Genomic DNA, 16,251 nt, shown 5'->3' with positions numbered 1-16,251 from the left:
GGATCCTCATTGTGATAAGAAATATGTCGCCTTTTGAGTGAAAGGTCTAAATATAGCGCTTTGAAGAGTTCTCAAGAAGGGGGAAGGTTTGAGGACGGTATGTCTCCGAAGGGAGAAATTTATTTTGATTTGAAGTTTCTCCTTTGATGAACGAGCGAGTATTTATTTATGCTAAACACGGGTGTCAAGTATGAACAACTACTCCACAGTGCCAAGTGCTGTGACTGTGGAGTGCTTCGTGATCATCTGACGACTGGGACCAAGATTTTTCAGAGTTCTGAGATAGAGTGATGTTATCTTCTGATTAAAATACGACTACAGCCAAGACGTTTGAACAAATTTACAGAAATCTTTATTTATTTATTGCAGGTCTTGTTTGAGATACCGAGTTCTCGAAGTTTCTGTCAAAAGTCGTTACGTCAGGTAACTAACGGACGGTCAATGTGAAATGTCACATGTCCTGGCATTTGTCTTAGAATGGAACCATATATTTTGCCACCTGCAATCTATTTTGCTGCCTGACTGGGTAGAGCTGAGCGCAGTGGAGGAGGAAGTGGATGGTGATGAGAGGACATGATGATCCTGGCATTACCCGATTATGTTTGGTCGTTATATAGGCATAGTTGATTGTAATGAAGGAAGCAGACGATTTTTTTTCCCTCTCAGATTTGCGTTCAAACTATTTCTGTTAGTCGCCAGCAGGTTGTTGAAGCTCTGCCAACATTCTACTTGTACATTCAAACACGATAAACAATGTATGATAAACAGCGAAGGAAAGTGCCCACCCGCTTCCAGCTCCATTAAATCCTGCTGTAAGCACTCGCTATAAAGCGAGGGCCAGTAATCTATCTCACTTATACCACCGGTCAGAAACGGATGCAATTTCCACCCGCAGTAATTAAACAAGGAAGCGAACTCGCACGCAAATACGCGCAATGAGAGTTATCAGCCCATAATCACAATCCCGTTCCAGCAACAATGGCCGTCCGATCCCTTTCGGCCATCTCCTCGCGGCCTGCCGCTCAATCCTCTTACGACCTCCTGACAATCTTCTTACGAGCTTTGTACAATCCGCTTACGAACCGTGGCGAGTCTGCTGGTGTGGTTGGTTGTACGGTCGGCGCCTGTTTCAGCAGTCTTCACACCAGCAGCGAGCTTTCATCGACTTTATGCCGCGAACGAGCTACAAGGGGCTGTAATCAAGCTTCTCGTCTGGTGTTTCTGGAGGTTCTTCCAGGCAGTTTTTTTTTTTTTTGCTTTTTTCTTTGTTTTTTTTTTTTGTTTTTTTTTGTTTGTTTGTTTGGTTTTTTTTTTGTTTTTTGTTTGTTTTTTTTCTTTTTTTCTTTTTTTTGTTTGTTGTTGTTTTATTGGTTTTTTTTTTTTTTTTGCTTGAAGCTTACGTTATGGCCTGTACGTCTGAAGAATTTCTTAAGACGAAAATACAGGTTTAAAAAAAAAATGTTTCTGCATTTCTAACTTAATGAAGCTAGGAACAATTAAACCGCCCAGCTTTGGTACATAACAATCGTGCATTGATCAGGATTTCCAGGCACAGTTCTTTTCTTCTGGACCGATCATGTTAAAGAAAGGATCAGTTACAAGACAGGTTTACTTGCTACGGAGCATGTGGGAAGTCTGAAGAGAGAGGAAGTGTGGGTGTGTAGGGGGGACGGGTGTGAGGAGGGAATAGGGTGGATCCTTAGAAGATTCATTTCAACGGCGGTAAAAGAGATCTTGCGAGCAGCTGCCTGCGTTCACGACATTTGCGAAAGCTGTAGCTACTTATCTCTTTTTTTTTTTTTTTTTTTTTTTTTTTTAAAAAACCTTGGAAGTGTGTGTGTGACAAGGCTGGAGTAGGAGGTCCTTCTTCACAATCACGTGCGAGACGATTATGTTGATGGTAAATGACATGTAGAAACAATGGAGTAAATATTAATTACTAATATGTACACTTCAGTGATGTTTGCTATCATTCTGAGAATTATTCAGTTTAAGAAAATTCGTTTCTCCAGATGTCTTTTGTAATGCGGATGAGTAGAGAGAGAGGGGAAAAAAACAAGAGAACAAACATGATTGAGCTACACATGTACAGATACGCACACACGCCTAGATATGCACACATGAATGTGCACACGTAAGATTCACACGCGCTCGTACACGCATGCACGCAAACGCAGAGAGAGAGAGAGAGAATCAGAAAGAATGAAAGAAAGAAAAAGGCGAGGCTGTGTATATCTAAGTACTGACAACTTCGTGACAGAAACTGTCGAGGGTACCATGGACCATTAGAAGTATCGACCTAATAATCCAGCCAGCAATCCTTCCATCCACCCCGTGATGCTGCCGCCGCTTCCGACGTTACCGCATTTTGTAACGGTAAGCAAGGTGGCGCTGTGGACACCTGCACTGACGCCATCTGCCGGCTGCTCGCAGACACGTTAATGGGAAGGAATCGGAGTAAATCGAAGACATTAACGCTTGGCGACAGGGGGGAGCTGGGGGCGGGGTGGGCGGGAGGGATATCGGCGGCGACGTGCTGTGCGCGACGCGATGCGGCTGAGCGGCATAACTCTGGCGGACTTCGATCACTTCCTGCGCTTCGCCGGGTTGCGTTCCCCTGGGCGCGTCACTTGGCCCGCTAAACTGTTGCTGATAAAGTGACACGTGTTGATAAAACAAACGGATTAAGAAAAATAAACAGCGGAAGTGTGCATGCATGCATGCGCGTGGGCATGCGCAGTTATATGTCGAGTTCATGTCAGGGGCAGCTTGCTGCTGTCAGGCAGCCGAACACCCGACGCACAGTTGCTGATTTCGCCACGCTTGGTTGATTTCGCCACCCTGCACCATTGCTTCATTTTCTCTCCTAGTGATGATTTTACTATCCTGTTTGCTACTGCTTTATTCAGACTGTAACTGTTTTCGCCACTCAGTAATGTGACTGTTTTTCGCCAGTCTGCATGTTACTGATTTCGCCATTTTGTGCTGTTGCTGATTTCGCCACTCCACACTGTTTCTGATTACTCCACTTTGTGCAGCTGCTTATTTCGCCAAGCTGTTGTGTTTACACCGCGCTAAAACCTTTTGTGTACCGGTGAGCCCGATAGAAAACAGAAACTTACTTTCCTAACAAAAAACCATTACATTTTTTTTTTTTAATAGAACCATTGAAAATATTTTTGATGGCATCTTAAAATAATAATGAGGGTAGCTGGTGTAGAGCGGTACCCCGGCCAGTTTCAATGTTCTTTACAAACACAAAAACAGAACACAAAGACTCATATCCTGTGACTCTTTCTGTGAAGTTAATGGAATATTAGAATTGTTGCTCTGCCTGTTCATATTCGAAAGATTTTATGAGTCACAGTTCCGGTCTATAGATCGTAAAGTCATTTGATGACAGGAAATATCAGTCAATAAATTCAGGTTTAAAAATATTTTTGATTTCTGCCATTTCTATATTTTTTACTTTTAGCTTAGAACTATCAGCGAAAAGTCTGCTCACACTGTTGCTCTTTGTGGGAATAGAGGCGAGCTCGTAAGTTTAGAAGACCCCAGAGACAAGTCCCAGTCCGAATCATAGAAGCTGTATGTAAATAATCTCTTGTTTGTTTGTTTGTTTGTTTGTTTGTTTGTTTGTTTGTTTGTTTTTAAATCTTAAGTTTAGTTAGCGTTCGTTAAATTCGTGTACTAGGCTGCATTGAACCAGTGCTGTCTTTAAGGGGACAAACTAAGCGGCATACCTCACCTGTGCAGGTAGATAACACACGCCGTATCGTCGATCGTCTCACCTGGGGGTTCATTCGAGATCCGCTTGACGTCCTGTCTCCGCAGTTTCCTCCTTCCTTCTCTCCCCTCCCCCGTTTTTCCTGTCCCTCCTTTCGCAAGTTCTCATGCACCCCCGAAACACAGTCTGTCGCCGCCACCCTTGACCCTGTCAACCGTTACTTCCTTTGCCTAAATAATTTATAATCAGCAGCCTAAAGCTGTCTAGTGAGTGTCAGGGGAGATAGCTGTCGAATTTCTTACTTCGTGCCATCAGGTCTGAGACTTGCCCGCGAGTGGGAGTGACCGAAATAACTAAGGGTGACTGAGTTCAGGAATTGTCACAAATATTTTACGACGAATTTTAATGTTTATTTTTTACTAGAGGAAAGGGTGGGGCAATGAGTTACATAACTTCTTAACCTCGCCATTCCCCCCGATCTCACTCTCAACTGTCACTCTCACTGCTGGCCGGCCGAGTAGTGTGTAAACATTCTGACATGGTTAAACATGTTCATCGTATAATACGCAAAAAAAGACGAAGCAAAGAATTCTGTTGTAAGCAAATGTTTGTTTTCTTAGTCACCAGTGTTTGCTTGCACTGTTCTTGTTGAAGACCGACTGCTTGAACGTGTGGATGAGGTGAGATAGACCTTCAGGTGCTTACATACACACACGTGTGCGAGTCATGGTCGTTCTATCTTTAACTTCTTTATTTCTCTCTCTCTCACACACGTATGCATGCGTGTAAAAACACGAGCTTTGTCGCCCCTTCTTTTTTTCTTTTTTTTTTTTTTGTCTCTCGTTCATGCACGCACCAGGAAGCAGCATGCTAGCTAGCAGACAAGAAGCATGCTTATGTGAGAACCCTACTTCATTTCTCCCAGGATGCATCCTGATAGAAATAATTACGATAGGAGGCGGTGTGGATGCTTTTTAACCTATCTGACTTGCCAGCCGCTCTTGCACGAACGTGCGCGGACAACATCCGGCCAGAGACTGGTCTCCTCCATAAAATAAGATCATCAACTACCCCCAGGACTGACTGTGTGTGTTTTGAACTGTCCCTAGAAGAATGTTAAGAGGACGAATGTATGGATGAGGCTTTTGTGGCATTTCTGGACATGTTTGACATCGACTTGTCACGTGATTGTGCAACATCCACAGCACTGTGCATGTAGACAGTTGCATGTGTCTGCACTGCATGTACCCTAGCTTGCCGTGTTAGTAGTGACACAGCATCTTAGTTCTTCTAGTCTGCAGAAAGTGAAGTGTCGGCATTAGTCGAGTGTTAAGTGAAGAAACTACACGAAGAAGTGAAGAAGTGTCTGAACTTGTCCTTCTGAAAGCAAAGAGGTATCTTCACTAATCTTGAATGTATATTATTTCAATACACATAAAATGAGCTGGTGACCTATTAATAATATATTGATGTTTTTCGTTCATATAAGTGATGCTCGAGCAAGCGAGAGAGAGAAAGGGGAGAGAAGTGGGTTCTCTCTTCGTCACTGTTTTTGTCTGGCTGGCAAAAAGCAAGCAAACAAAAACAACAAGAAAGCCATGCCAGTTTTTGTTCTTTTTCGGTGTGTTCCTCTTGTCCTTCGCGGTTCGACTTTTCAGATTCGTCAGCACAATGGCTGCAACATCGATAAGGCGACCGTCTGACTTGAATACAAGAAAATATGTTCACACATCTTGCCTGCGCCTAGCTGGTCTATTAATCTCACGAGTTCAAGGAGGTCGCGAAACGTGTGGCAGAGCAATCCGCGCAGGTATTACACTTAAGGTTAAGTAAGGAAGGATAAAGAAAGGTAGTATCGAAAAAGAAAATGACAAAATCGAGCGAGAGAGCTGCCGAATCGAGTGAAGCACGCCAGAGTGGAAATCCAGCTTATGGATCCACAAGTTCGCACTTCAAGATAACATTATACAATCCATCTGCAAAACAGAAGAGAGAAGAAAACCCAGCAAAAGTACACGTAAACATGAAAGTCCAACATTGTTATCTAAATTGAAACATGACCACTACGGAAAAACAAAGACGGGAGAGCTGACCCTTCCCCTCATCCCAACCTGTTAGGCCAAGGGACAGAACTCTATACTATAATGGGATGGTGAATATGGTGGATAAAATTTATTGTCTCACACTCTCATGTGCACACCTGTCGTCCCACAGACAGTCGAACATCTGTTATTATCGAGCAGTACCAGTCGTTTTTCGCTACGTTGACACAAGGAGCGTTGCTAGGGGGATGCGCGGCTGGTGATAACGGTCCTGGCGACCGCGATGTCGCAATGGCGTCTCGTGCTGCGTAACTGCGTCGGCAGGCATCGGGTCGCCCTGTTTGCCCAGCCTTGACACTCACCATATAATCATCCTCGGAAAAACATAAAAAAAGTAATCTGTGCTGATAACTCTCGGCATTCGGGGCGGGGGAAAAAAAAAACGTTCCGGGGAGAGATTGAAAAGCTTGGTGCAAGCTGTGAGCGATCTGTAATGGCATTAACACCTGACATTTTCATCGCCCGTCATTCAACAATTCTTGTCTGTTTGTCATGTTCTTGCTAACGGTAATCTGCTTCCTGATGCAGCCGGTAGTTGTTTGTGATCCGGGTGTCTTTATCGATTGGGGATTTGTGCAAGTTACTTTTGCTGTGATTTGTGGAGTTTGCTTCGCTGTTAGGGATCTGGCTTTGCTCGTAGGAATTTCCGGAGTATCATGCTTTTTTTTTTTTTTTTTTTTTTTTTTTTTTTGAGTTTGCTAGAGAAATATTAGTGTCGTGGTCGTTAACAATCATTTCGGTCGATTCCACGCTGATTTGGTCAGGAAGTTTCATTGATCACGTGATCACAATACATCTTGATGCGGAGGGCGCGCTGATGGCACAAACATATTTCTCCATCCACGACATGACAGTGAAGCATTGATTCATCCAGAACGCAAAGCGTGAGTGTTGTTTACCGATAATCGAGATAATGAGCGATTTGCCTCCGAGCTTTTTGCTTGCGAGCTAACATCCATGAAATATGATATTAGAGGATGAGTGATGAGGGGGTTGAGGATAGGACAACAGAAGATCGAGGTAACTGGAAAACGGAATGTATGATGAGGACGACCTTTACTCCCGTGATTGTCCACGTTCCAGACTAATCATTAGAAAGACTTTTTGCTGAATTTTCAAGCTCCTTCATTGTGTCAGTCTGTGACAGAATGACAGTATGAAACAACTCTAGGATCAGTGCCAATGACAGTAGCATCATGAAGGACAATGGTATCCTCACGGCTCTGTCTGTATAAGGAGGAGCAGCACAGTCTGGTCGAGATTAAATGATAGATGTTAAATGTGTTGCTCTGATAGATACTGAGATGTTCAATCAGTTAAATGGTTAGCTGTGAGTGCTAGTCTTCAAATGTTAGAACTGTGCCTAGTGTCTAAGACGCGTTTCAGATCAACCTCTGACCTCACGTGATCATTGTATTCTTCGAAGAAACCATCGATGTCACACGCAAGAAGAAAGTTTGCAAGAGTATACTACTATATATCTAGTATACCTGTTATATGTGTCACGCTCAGCGGCAGGCCAGTGACACTAATGTTAGGCGGAACATCGTCAGGTACTTTATTGGAAGGAATTCCTCTCGGTGTGTGCAATTGCTATAGAAACGGAAATAAAAATAGCATTGCACGACATGATGACAATGTCGATCGGTCGGAAGCCTGAGAGGAAAAGGAGAAAACGTGCATGTCAAGCGCCCCGCTGTTTGGTGCGATGTATGGGCCATAAAAGTCCCAGAAAAACTGAGCAACAAACGGGCCACAAGCGGCCCACAAAATGCTGAGAACTTCCAGCTGCGGCTCCGTCAGGTGCTCCCCGTCACCAGGAAGGCGGCATGGTCTCCTGAGAGGCAGTCGATTCCGCAGACAAATTAGTGCAGCCCCGTGAGAGGAAATTAAGCCCAGCAGGTTAATAAATGGCAGCAGGAGGTTAAAGTCTCTGCGCGGTCGTCAGTCTAGTCGCGAGCGCGTGTTGCCGTCTGCTGTTCCTGTGATGGCGACCTCCGCCACCTCCTGTATGGCAGGACGAGTTAACAGCATTCAGCAGGCCTGCCACAGTCCTTCTACCCGCAGTTTGTTTGTTTGTGTTTAATGCCGTGCCAGCAACTAGGGCTATATCACGGCTATTCTACCCCCAGAGAATCAGCCTTAAAGGTAGTGGTTGAGAGGAAGATTTAGCTTCAAATAAAACCTAGACAATGTTTGCGACACGTTAATGGCCGTTCTTCACCGGACAAACATATGGACTTTTGACCAAGTTGGGTAAAGTTCTTCTATAACCGTCACGCAAAAAAAAAACAAAAAAAACAAAACAACAGCAACAAAACAAAAAACAAAAGCAAAAAACAAAAGAAAAAAACAACAACAAAAAAAAACAACAAACAAACAAAAAAACTTTCCAAACGTCTTCAATTACCCGTCCATATATATTTGATGCCCAGTTAAGAAACCTTAAAATGTTCAATTTCACCATTTTTCTGTTATCAGAACGGGACTCAACGCCTGAATGTGTTCTAGGATGTTGAAACATGTTCTAATAACAACAGAGATGGTACAGATTGTAATGTATTCACAAATGCATGTATACATATTCAATTTAGACGACCGTTTGGTGATTATTATGATACACTTCAACGCTAAGAAACACTTGAGGCATGTAGAAGATCGCACACAATAAAGTACTTTGGGTTTAGAATATTTGCCATTTGCAGTAAAGTGAGTGCAAGGTATAAGCCTCGTCATCGATGGAGACAGGGTTCAATCACTTCCTTACGTGTTCTCACCTTTTGTAGCACCCATCGACTCCTGAAGGGGTTCGTGACATTTTGCTTGCTACCAGAAGGCTAAGGCGGCTGCAACATGCATGCTCACACATCCTCGCGTGCACACACTCAACTATCAGGGATAAATAAGTCATATCATCAACACAACAGGAAACAGATGGCGCTGGTTCATCCAGGTCGTCTTTAGTATTAATATGCATCTTGCACACCTATAAAATCTCTGTATCATAAAATCTCACTCTTCTAACCCATTCTCTGCCACTCTCTCGCTTTTTTTACACTCATATTTATTTATGTGGTTTATTTATACGCAATTTTGTTAGTTTGGTTTTTTGTCGATGAATTTTTGGCATGAATCCAGTCCAGCTCCGACAGTGACACTGTTTGTTTGTCAGTGTTAACACTTGAATGTATGAGATAATCCTTGGAAGCAGTTAATCTGCTCTTCTCTGAGGTCCAATTCTGTTGTCACTCTTGACTGCAGCAGATATTGTAAGATTGACCCGAAATGCTTTGTCGTAGGAAACAAGTTCTAGACACTCCCTGGAACTTTCCTTCGATTTTTTTTAAAAAGCTCCCTGACCTTACGTGACCTGCCTACCTTGTGTCGCAACACCCAGCAATGTCTGTCAGCGACCTAAAGCCTGACATCACCGCAGGTGCAGACAACCCCACGCGCAAGAAACCGTTCGGATATTGAAATGCTCTCGTCAAACATCGTCGAAGACAAATTGATTTGCATTTCATTGCCTTGCACACGGATAGCCCAAGAAACAAGCCGAATCAGCAGGGTTGTCCATGGGACATATTTTTCTATCCCGTCCCATCCCGTCCCATGGCAATTTATGCCTGTCCCATCCCGTCCCATCCCACGGGACGTTTCCCATGGGATTCCCATGGTATTAACAATCCTATGGACAACACTGAAAACCACTTTTCGGCTTTTGTTCTATAATTCCTGCTACTTCACATACAATAGATGATTCAGAGGACAGATTTAAATCCTTGATGAATGAAATAACAGTAAATTTATTTTGCAATATCAAGTATCGACTACCATGGGAAATACAAGTGTGTGCTGTCCCATCCCATCCCATGGGACGTTTCCCATGGGATTCCCATTCCTATGGACAACACTGCGAATCAGTGTTCTCTCTCAAATTACCGCAGGACGTGTAGACAATAACAAGTAGAATGGAAACGTGAACGAGAGCAGGGAGAAGCCGGAGAAAGAACAAGGAGAGTGGGAAGTCGCCAAGAACGCCAAACCTTCGTGTTTCAAGAAAATGTCAGCTGCTTGTCACACAGCCAACGACAGATCATGTTCACTGCCGCCTTGTCATTGGTGACTGGAGCTGCGTAACGCTATACATCACTGGCGCCGACTGGCGGCGACTTCAATTGATCACGTGGCCAAACGTACAAAGCGCGTGCGCATTCCTTCAAGCAAAGCCATCTCGTGAACAATCGTCGTCGTTTCATTATCATTCATAAAAAGTGGTTTGGACCAGATCTTCGTTTTCTCCTTCGCGTGTATGGAGACCGAGTGGAGGGGGTGGAATGGGGTGGGGAGGATGGGTGGGGAGGACACCCTTGTGGACCTTTTATTCACGTCTGCCAGGCTTGGGTGAACGTCAGGACCCCGACGATCGTATTTCGGTTTATTATCTTTAATGTTTGGAGGAAAGGACCGGGAAATTTTGTTTTATACCTCGTTATTTGTGGCGTCGAGAGCTGAGAGAGGTTATAAACACTTGCAATTATTTATTTTGTTTCTAACATGATACACGAGGAAGACGGGGAACGTACGACAGCCTAACATAAATAAAGCTTAGCATTGCGCAGCCTTTCAAATGCAAACGGTAACATTCAATGGATGGTGTGGGGTGGGCGAATGTGTGAAACGTGAACAGAAGAATATTATTTGTTATTAAAAACAGTAACGGTTGAAACAAAGTTTAAAATCGTTCCTTGGTCTTTGTAACCAAACACTATAGAAACAGAAACCCTTCTATTATTGTATAAGTCCAATCCGTAACCTGGTTGCTGAAGCGTTAGACTCGAGCAAAGAACCCATGCTCGATCCAGTCAACTGACCTGTCCACCCACCAGCTTGCCATAAACGATTACATGATTTATCGGGGAAGAGAAAAAGGATGTAGGAGAGGAGTTCTGATATCCACATGCCGCGCCCTAGACTCGATGGACCACTCACCTTCGCTCTCCCTTCGATCTTATTGCTATAAGACTGGCTACTTTTACTTTCTCCTTCACCTTATCATTTACCATCACTTTTATTTCCGCAGTTTGAATTCCAGTGAAATGCTGAAGTGACAACTTGTCTCTGTGTTTCCAGGGCCGAGCTCGTGGTCCCACCATTACCCAGCGGCGCGAGGCGAGCGACAGTCTCCCATCAACATAGCAACAGGCAAGGCGAAGTACGATACAAAGTTGGTGGAGAAGCCACTCAAGATTGACTACCACCCTGAAGAATGCATGTGCTTGGAGAACAACGGACACACATTCAAAGCCAACTGCAAAGAGAAGTCGAGTAGGTTTGCTTGTTGTTTTCTTCGGGTGAGGTCCCTTGGGAACTGGTGGGATCAATGTCTCAGGGTGTACCAGGCCTGACAAGAGGAGGCGGGGGAACAGGGACCCGGACCCGCGGCTGTGAAGGGGGCTAGTTCTTGGTCAATGGATTTTCTGATTTAGAAAAAAAATAATTAGGTTGCTAAAATTTCATCACAAGTCTGATTGTTGTGAGCTTGAGAAGTGTGGTTTAATATTTTGTTGTCATGACTTGATCTTTCACTTTTAGCCTTGACTGGTGGCCCTCTCGGCGACGACGAATACCGGCTGATCCAGTTTCACCTGCACTGGGGCGGCAAGGATGACCGTGGAGCAGAGCACACCATCGACGGCAAAGTGTATGCGGCAGAGGTCAGTATGGGATGGGGTCAAAGTTGGCGATGCACCGAACATTAGGACTGACTTCGAAGTCTTCGGGGTCTCTCTCTCCACTAACAACAAGATTTCGCTTCTTAGTTTTCTTTCTTTTCAAACTGCCTCGTCCTATCGAGTATTGTACGTAACACTCATTAAACACCTGACTGGTGTAGCTTCGCAGATTCCATAATATTATCGCCGCAGTCCATAACATTTGAACAAAAGTTCATGACATTTGCACCACAGCTGCAGAGAACGATTTCCTGACTTCATCATTTCTTCTTTCAGCTTCACCTGGTTCACTGGAACACCAGCAAGTACAAGACATTCGAGGAGGCGGTAGACAAGCAGGACGGGCTGGCTGTCCTGTGCATGTTCATCAAGGTAGTCAATGAGAACCCTTTCATCATGCATTATATCTCATCGGCGATGAAAAGAGTCTGTTAATTTGATTTAACAACATCAGTATCATTGTCCTGCTAAAACTGTTGACTTTCTCGTTCAAGAGTTTGTTAAAAGAGATTTATATTGACTTTTATGGCCACCGCCGTCAACCACAGCTGTTCTAAAATGGAACAAATACGACTTTTATTGTGCTCACATTACTGGTGAATTTAATATCGAAAGTTGTTTGTCTCTCTCTAAGTGACCGCTCGTTCGTTTAGTTTCTGTCGAAACATTTTACACTTTTCACAGTCAGTACACAGATTACAATTCAAGTAATAATAAAAATACAGGCTTCTTTCAAATATGATGCATTGCTTAATTTTGAGTCAATATTAAAAAATAGCAATTAAAATGTAAAGTGAAAGGCTTCCTCTAAAAATACTACGGTATGTTAAAGACAGTTGCTGGGATGACTGGCCTGCTGAGTCTTTTTTTTTTTTTGTTTGTTTTTTGGTTCTCCTTTAAAAGAAATATCACATTGATAAAGTTGAAGACACGTAAGGCCATGTCATAATTACACGTAGGGCCATGTCCGCGAGCAAAGTGTGAAACAGATGTTTGCTGTGTTAAGGTGGGCAACTCTCACCCTGGCTTCGAACTTCTGTGCAAGGACTTTGACAGGATCAAGTGCAAGGGCAAGTCATGCTCAATAGATGAGCACTTTTCACCTGCAGTCCTTTTGCCAAGTAAGTAATCACGAGACCTTCCTACATCTTAGACAGCGAAACTACGGTTGTCATAACAAGCTACGGTCTTGTGTTTACAAAATTAGAATTTTCGGTAACCAGCGCTGCCATTGTTAGTATCTCAATGGAATAACCAATATTACTATTGTTAGTATGTCTATCCCCAAGCCATTGCATTGCTCCTATGGTCAAGTATCTTATGTCGCAGTCTCACACACAAGTAGTCTGCTCTTCCGATAATTAATCTCGTGCTTAACTTTTAAAGTTAGGCTTTCCTGAACTGGTTGTACTAGATATAGAGATTCATTCCGCACACAAAATAAAGGTGATTCCTGAAGATACACTCGTGCTAAACTTTTAAAAGCTAAGCTTCTTTCCTTTTAGCGGGTTGTGCCAGATACAAAGGTTTATCCCACACACTTAATATGGATGATTCTTGGAGATTAATTTCACGCCAAACAAAGTTAAGCTTCTTTCTTATGATCGGGTTGTAAAGATTTCTCCGCACATTAATTGATTTGTTCTGCAGATAAATAATTATAAGTTATTACGTATTTCTCTTCTCTGTGAGAAATTTTGCAGACAGAAAAAAGTATACACATTGAGTTTGAAAAGGTTGCTGCGCATGGTGCGTCATCATAGAGATCATTCGTATGAAGTTTTCTTTCATAAAACTCAGTGAAACTAGTAAGATCCTGGTCTTCTTGCCCACTTCCTCCATCGTGTTACAGATACATGATAATGAAGTGAAACAGAGGCTCTTAGCATGATGTCACATGTGACATTGCCTCACTCACAGGGAGAGGTTATGTCACTGTCAGCCGCTGTGGAGACTTATGTTTAACGGCTTTTGTAGTTTGATGTCATTTTACAGATGACACCTCCAGGTACTGGACCTACCCGGGCTCACTGACCACACCTCCATGCTTCGAGAGCGTCACTTTCATTCTTTTTCAAGAAACTCTGGAGTTTTCACCTGAACAGGTAAGACTTTATCATATGAAATGGTGTAACGGACTAGAGGTTTGGTCTGCAAAAAGTTTTTTTGCTTCTTTTGTTTAGTTTTTTAGTATGTGCTGGTATACTAATTCCACTCATTAGCATATTATATAACATAACAGGGATGGCAAGTGTAAGTTGCCCAGAGCAAACTAATTGCTTGGTGCCTTCATTCTCTTCTTTCAGCTGGCAGCCCTGAGGTCGCTGAAGTTTGGCGATGAAAGCAGCGATGACATGGTTGACAATTTCCGGCCCTGTTGCTACATCGGCACGCGCACCGTTCGTGCGTCCTTCCGCTGATGTTCTGACGATGACATCTCTGACATTGTCATGCACAACATCTTGTTATTTGCTTTGTTCTGAAGTCTTTCATCAGAACCATTTATTCTTCCCTCATCTTGTGTACTGTGATTGTTAGCGCAGCCCTTCTAGCCAACAGCTTGAAAGAAAAATCAAGTGTATATTTTTTACTCGAGTAATATTTGTTTCTTAAAATCCACTTGATAGAACACTTTTATACAATTCCTACACAGAATTCTTCTTCGCTGTTCACCTGAATTTTATTTTTAGATGAATCGCTTTCGAATGAAATATAAGATACCCGTGTTTTCATAGGTAGCAAAGAGTGACATATATCATATAAATATGTCAAATATATGATCAAGTTTTTCTTGTTGGAAGTCTAATGTTGTGAAGATCGAATCCTGTTGTTTTATGCCACAGTTTAACAAATTTATATCCAGTTTCGCTCTTACCGATCTCTATGAAATGTAGCCGCCTCGTGAACTGGATACCAATGTATTTGTACACTTGGAAGTGTTAAGTTGCACTTCAGTGAGAAGTGCTAAATTTTCAATCATGTCCACTCAAATTTTTAGCATTTTCCACGGGCAGTTGACTGTGTTTTTTAAGGCGAATTAGTATTCATGTTGTCGGGTACAGTGAAGCAAGCACACCTCAATGTCTGGAAAGGATTGTATTTTCAAGTATTGTAGGTATTACATGGTTGTGTAATGTTATTTTGCTCAACGGTGAAAATGTGAACAAGATGAAGACAGGCTATTCACAGATTGCTTTTTGATGATGTCCAGGAAGTAGCTTTATAGCGAATTGTGATATCTCTTGTTATTTGGTTTCCCACTATGTACTCCAGTCTTTCATTCAATCAGTATGTGCAAGTTCTTAAGAACACGTTTGTTCTTCTATCCTTAGGTTTGCCTGCCTCTGAATGGTCTGTTCATTTGCATCTGAAAGAGCCACCGTAAATCGAATATTGTCCATTGAGTATTAGACATTGTTATGAAAGTATTAACATGATATTGGAAATCTTGAGCCTGAGTCTTATAGAGGAAATTAGTTTTCATCACAGGGCTACCTAGGTTTAGCCTTAGTATTTTTTAAAAATTATGTCTAGTCTGAAGTTTGGCTTTAAAATGACCAGCAAGATCTTGATCGCCATGCTTTAAAAAAAAAATGATAACGAACGAATTCGAAACACAGTCGGGAAATGTTTTATACCATTGGTGTCACAATGAAGAGACGGCAGAAGGGGTCTGCAAGAGGTTTTTGACATCTTACACATAAAACTGCCGGTAGATTTTTAGCATAATGATGGGAGTAACTGTAACAAGCTGTAGTCTGGGACTGAACCGAGTGGATACTGGCTACTTTCGTGCTGCCTAGCCAGCCTGTGATATTATTTTTTTTTCAGGCTTGCATCGCACCAAAGGGAAGAAAATATTTTAAAGTATGTTTTAATTGAAGGCATATCAATTTTAAAACTAAAATTAGGATACATTCCATTGTTTGACATAGATGCACAATAGAAATTCACAGTTGCAAGCTTCCTCTCATTCAACGCGCATGCACAAAATGGCCGCCTCGTCACCGGACAAAGGTCTATTTACATTTTAAAACGGATGCGTCCACCCATCACCTCGAGACGAATTTCCCACTAGTCGATTTTACGTGATTTTGCGCATGCGTATGTTGGAGAGCAGCGTGATTGTGTAGTGTTTGTTTATTTTGAAATCACGTGATAAGTATAATTGATTCTTAAGTGCTTTTTTTCTTCTATGCAATAGTATTTTTTGACAGAAGTGCAAGTTGTTTTAGGACCCTTAGGGGCAGCGATATTGAGTGCCTTAAGCACTTTGAATAGTCCCAGTGAAACCGCAGTTTAAGTGCTGGAACTTTATAAGGGCAGGCCTCGGTTACAGCTGAGCAGTAAGCAGCTTCAGTAGTCAACTGTCCTTTCTAGACCCATGTGACTTAAGTTGTTTGCTTACTTATCAATGTGATACAATTTTATCACATTTTGTAATCGTGTAATTTTCATATTTTGATCAGCGCAGAAAATGTTTGAAGTGTTAAGCATGTATGTAACCAGGGAGAGAAATAAAAGAGTACGCGGAACGGAAACGGATCTTATGTGTTTGTTTTTCTCTCGCTGGTGTGCATTTTTATGTTGGTTTTTAAATCAAAATAATGTTACTTTGTGAGAGCTGCTTTATGAGCTTCAAATTCTTGCAAATATCGCATAAAAAGCTCGTACAAACAGCGTAAAG

General features: G+C 42.5%; 1 protein-coding gene across 2 annotated transcripts in view; it reads left to right on the top strand.

Annotated features, from left to right (window-relative positions):
- LOC112553390 (carbonic anhydrase 2-like) overlaps positions 1–15,147 on the top strand; it is a 43,272-nt gene extending 28,125 nt beyond the window's left edge. For both annotated transcript variants that reach the window (XM_025220578.1, XM_025220577.1), the window contains exons 3-8: positions 10,963–11,157; positions 11,425–11,546; positions 11,841–11,936; positions 12,571–12,685; positions 13,560–13,669; positions 13,871–15,147. In XM_025220578.1, coding sequence (XP_025076363.1) covers positions 10,963–11,157; positions 11,425–11,546; positions 11,841–11,936; positions 12,571–12,685; positions 13,560–13,669; positions 13,871–13,984 — 752 coding nt within the window. In that variant the 3' untranslated portion in view covers positions 13,985–15,147. The remainder of the gene's footprint in view (positions 1–10,962; positions 11,158–11,424; positions 11,547–11,840; positions 11,937–12,570; positions 12,686–13,559; positions 13,670–13,870) is intronic.
- Positions 15,148–16,251: the final 1,104 nt, after the last annotated feature.

The sequence above is a fragment of the Pomacea canaliculata genome, linkage group LG12 (genome assembly GCF_003073045.1).
Source record: "Pomacea canaliculata isolate SZHN2017 linkage group LG12, ASM307304v1, whole genome shotgun sequence".
Lineage (NCBI taxonomy): Eukaryota > Metazoa > Mollusca > Gastropoda > Architaenioglossa > Ampullariidae > Pomacea > Pomacea canaliculata.
Note: the sequence above shows the minus strand (reverse complement) of the source record. Positions and strands in the feature narration are given on the sequence as shown.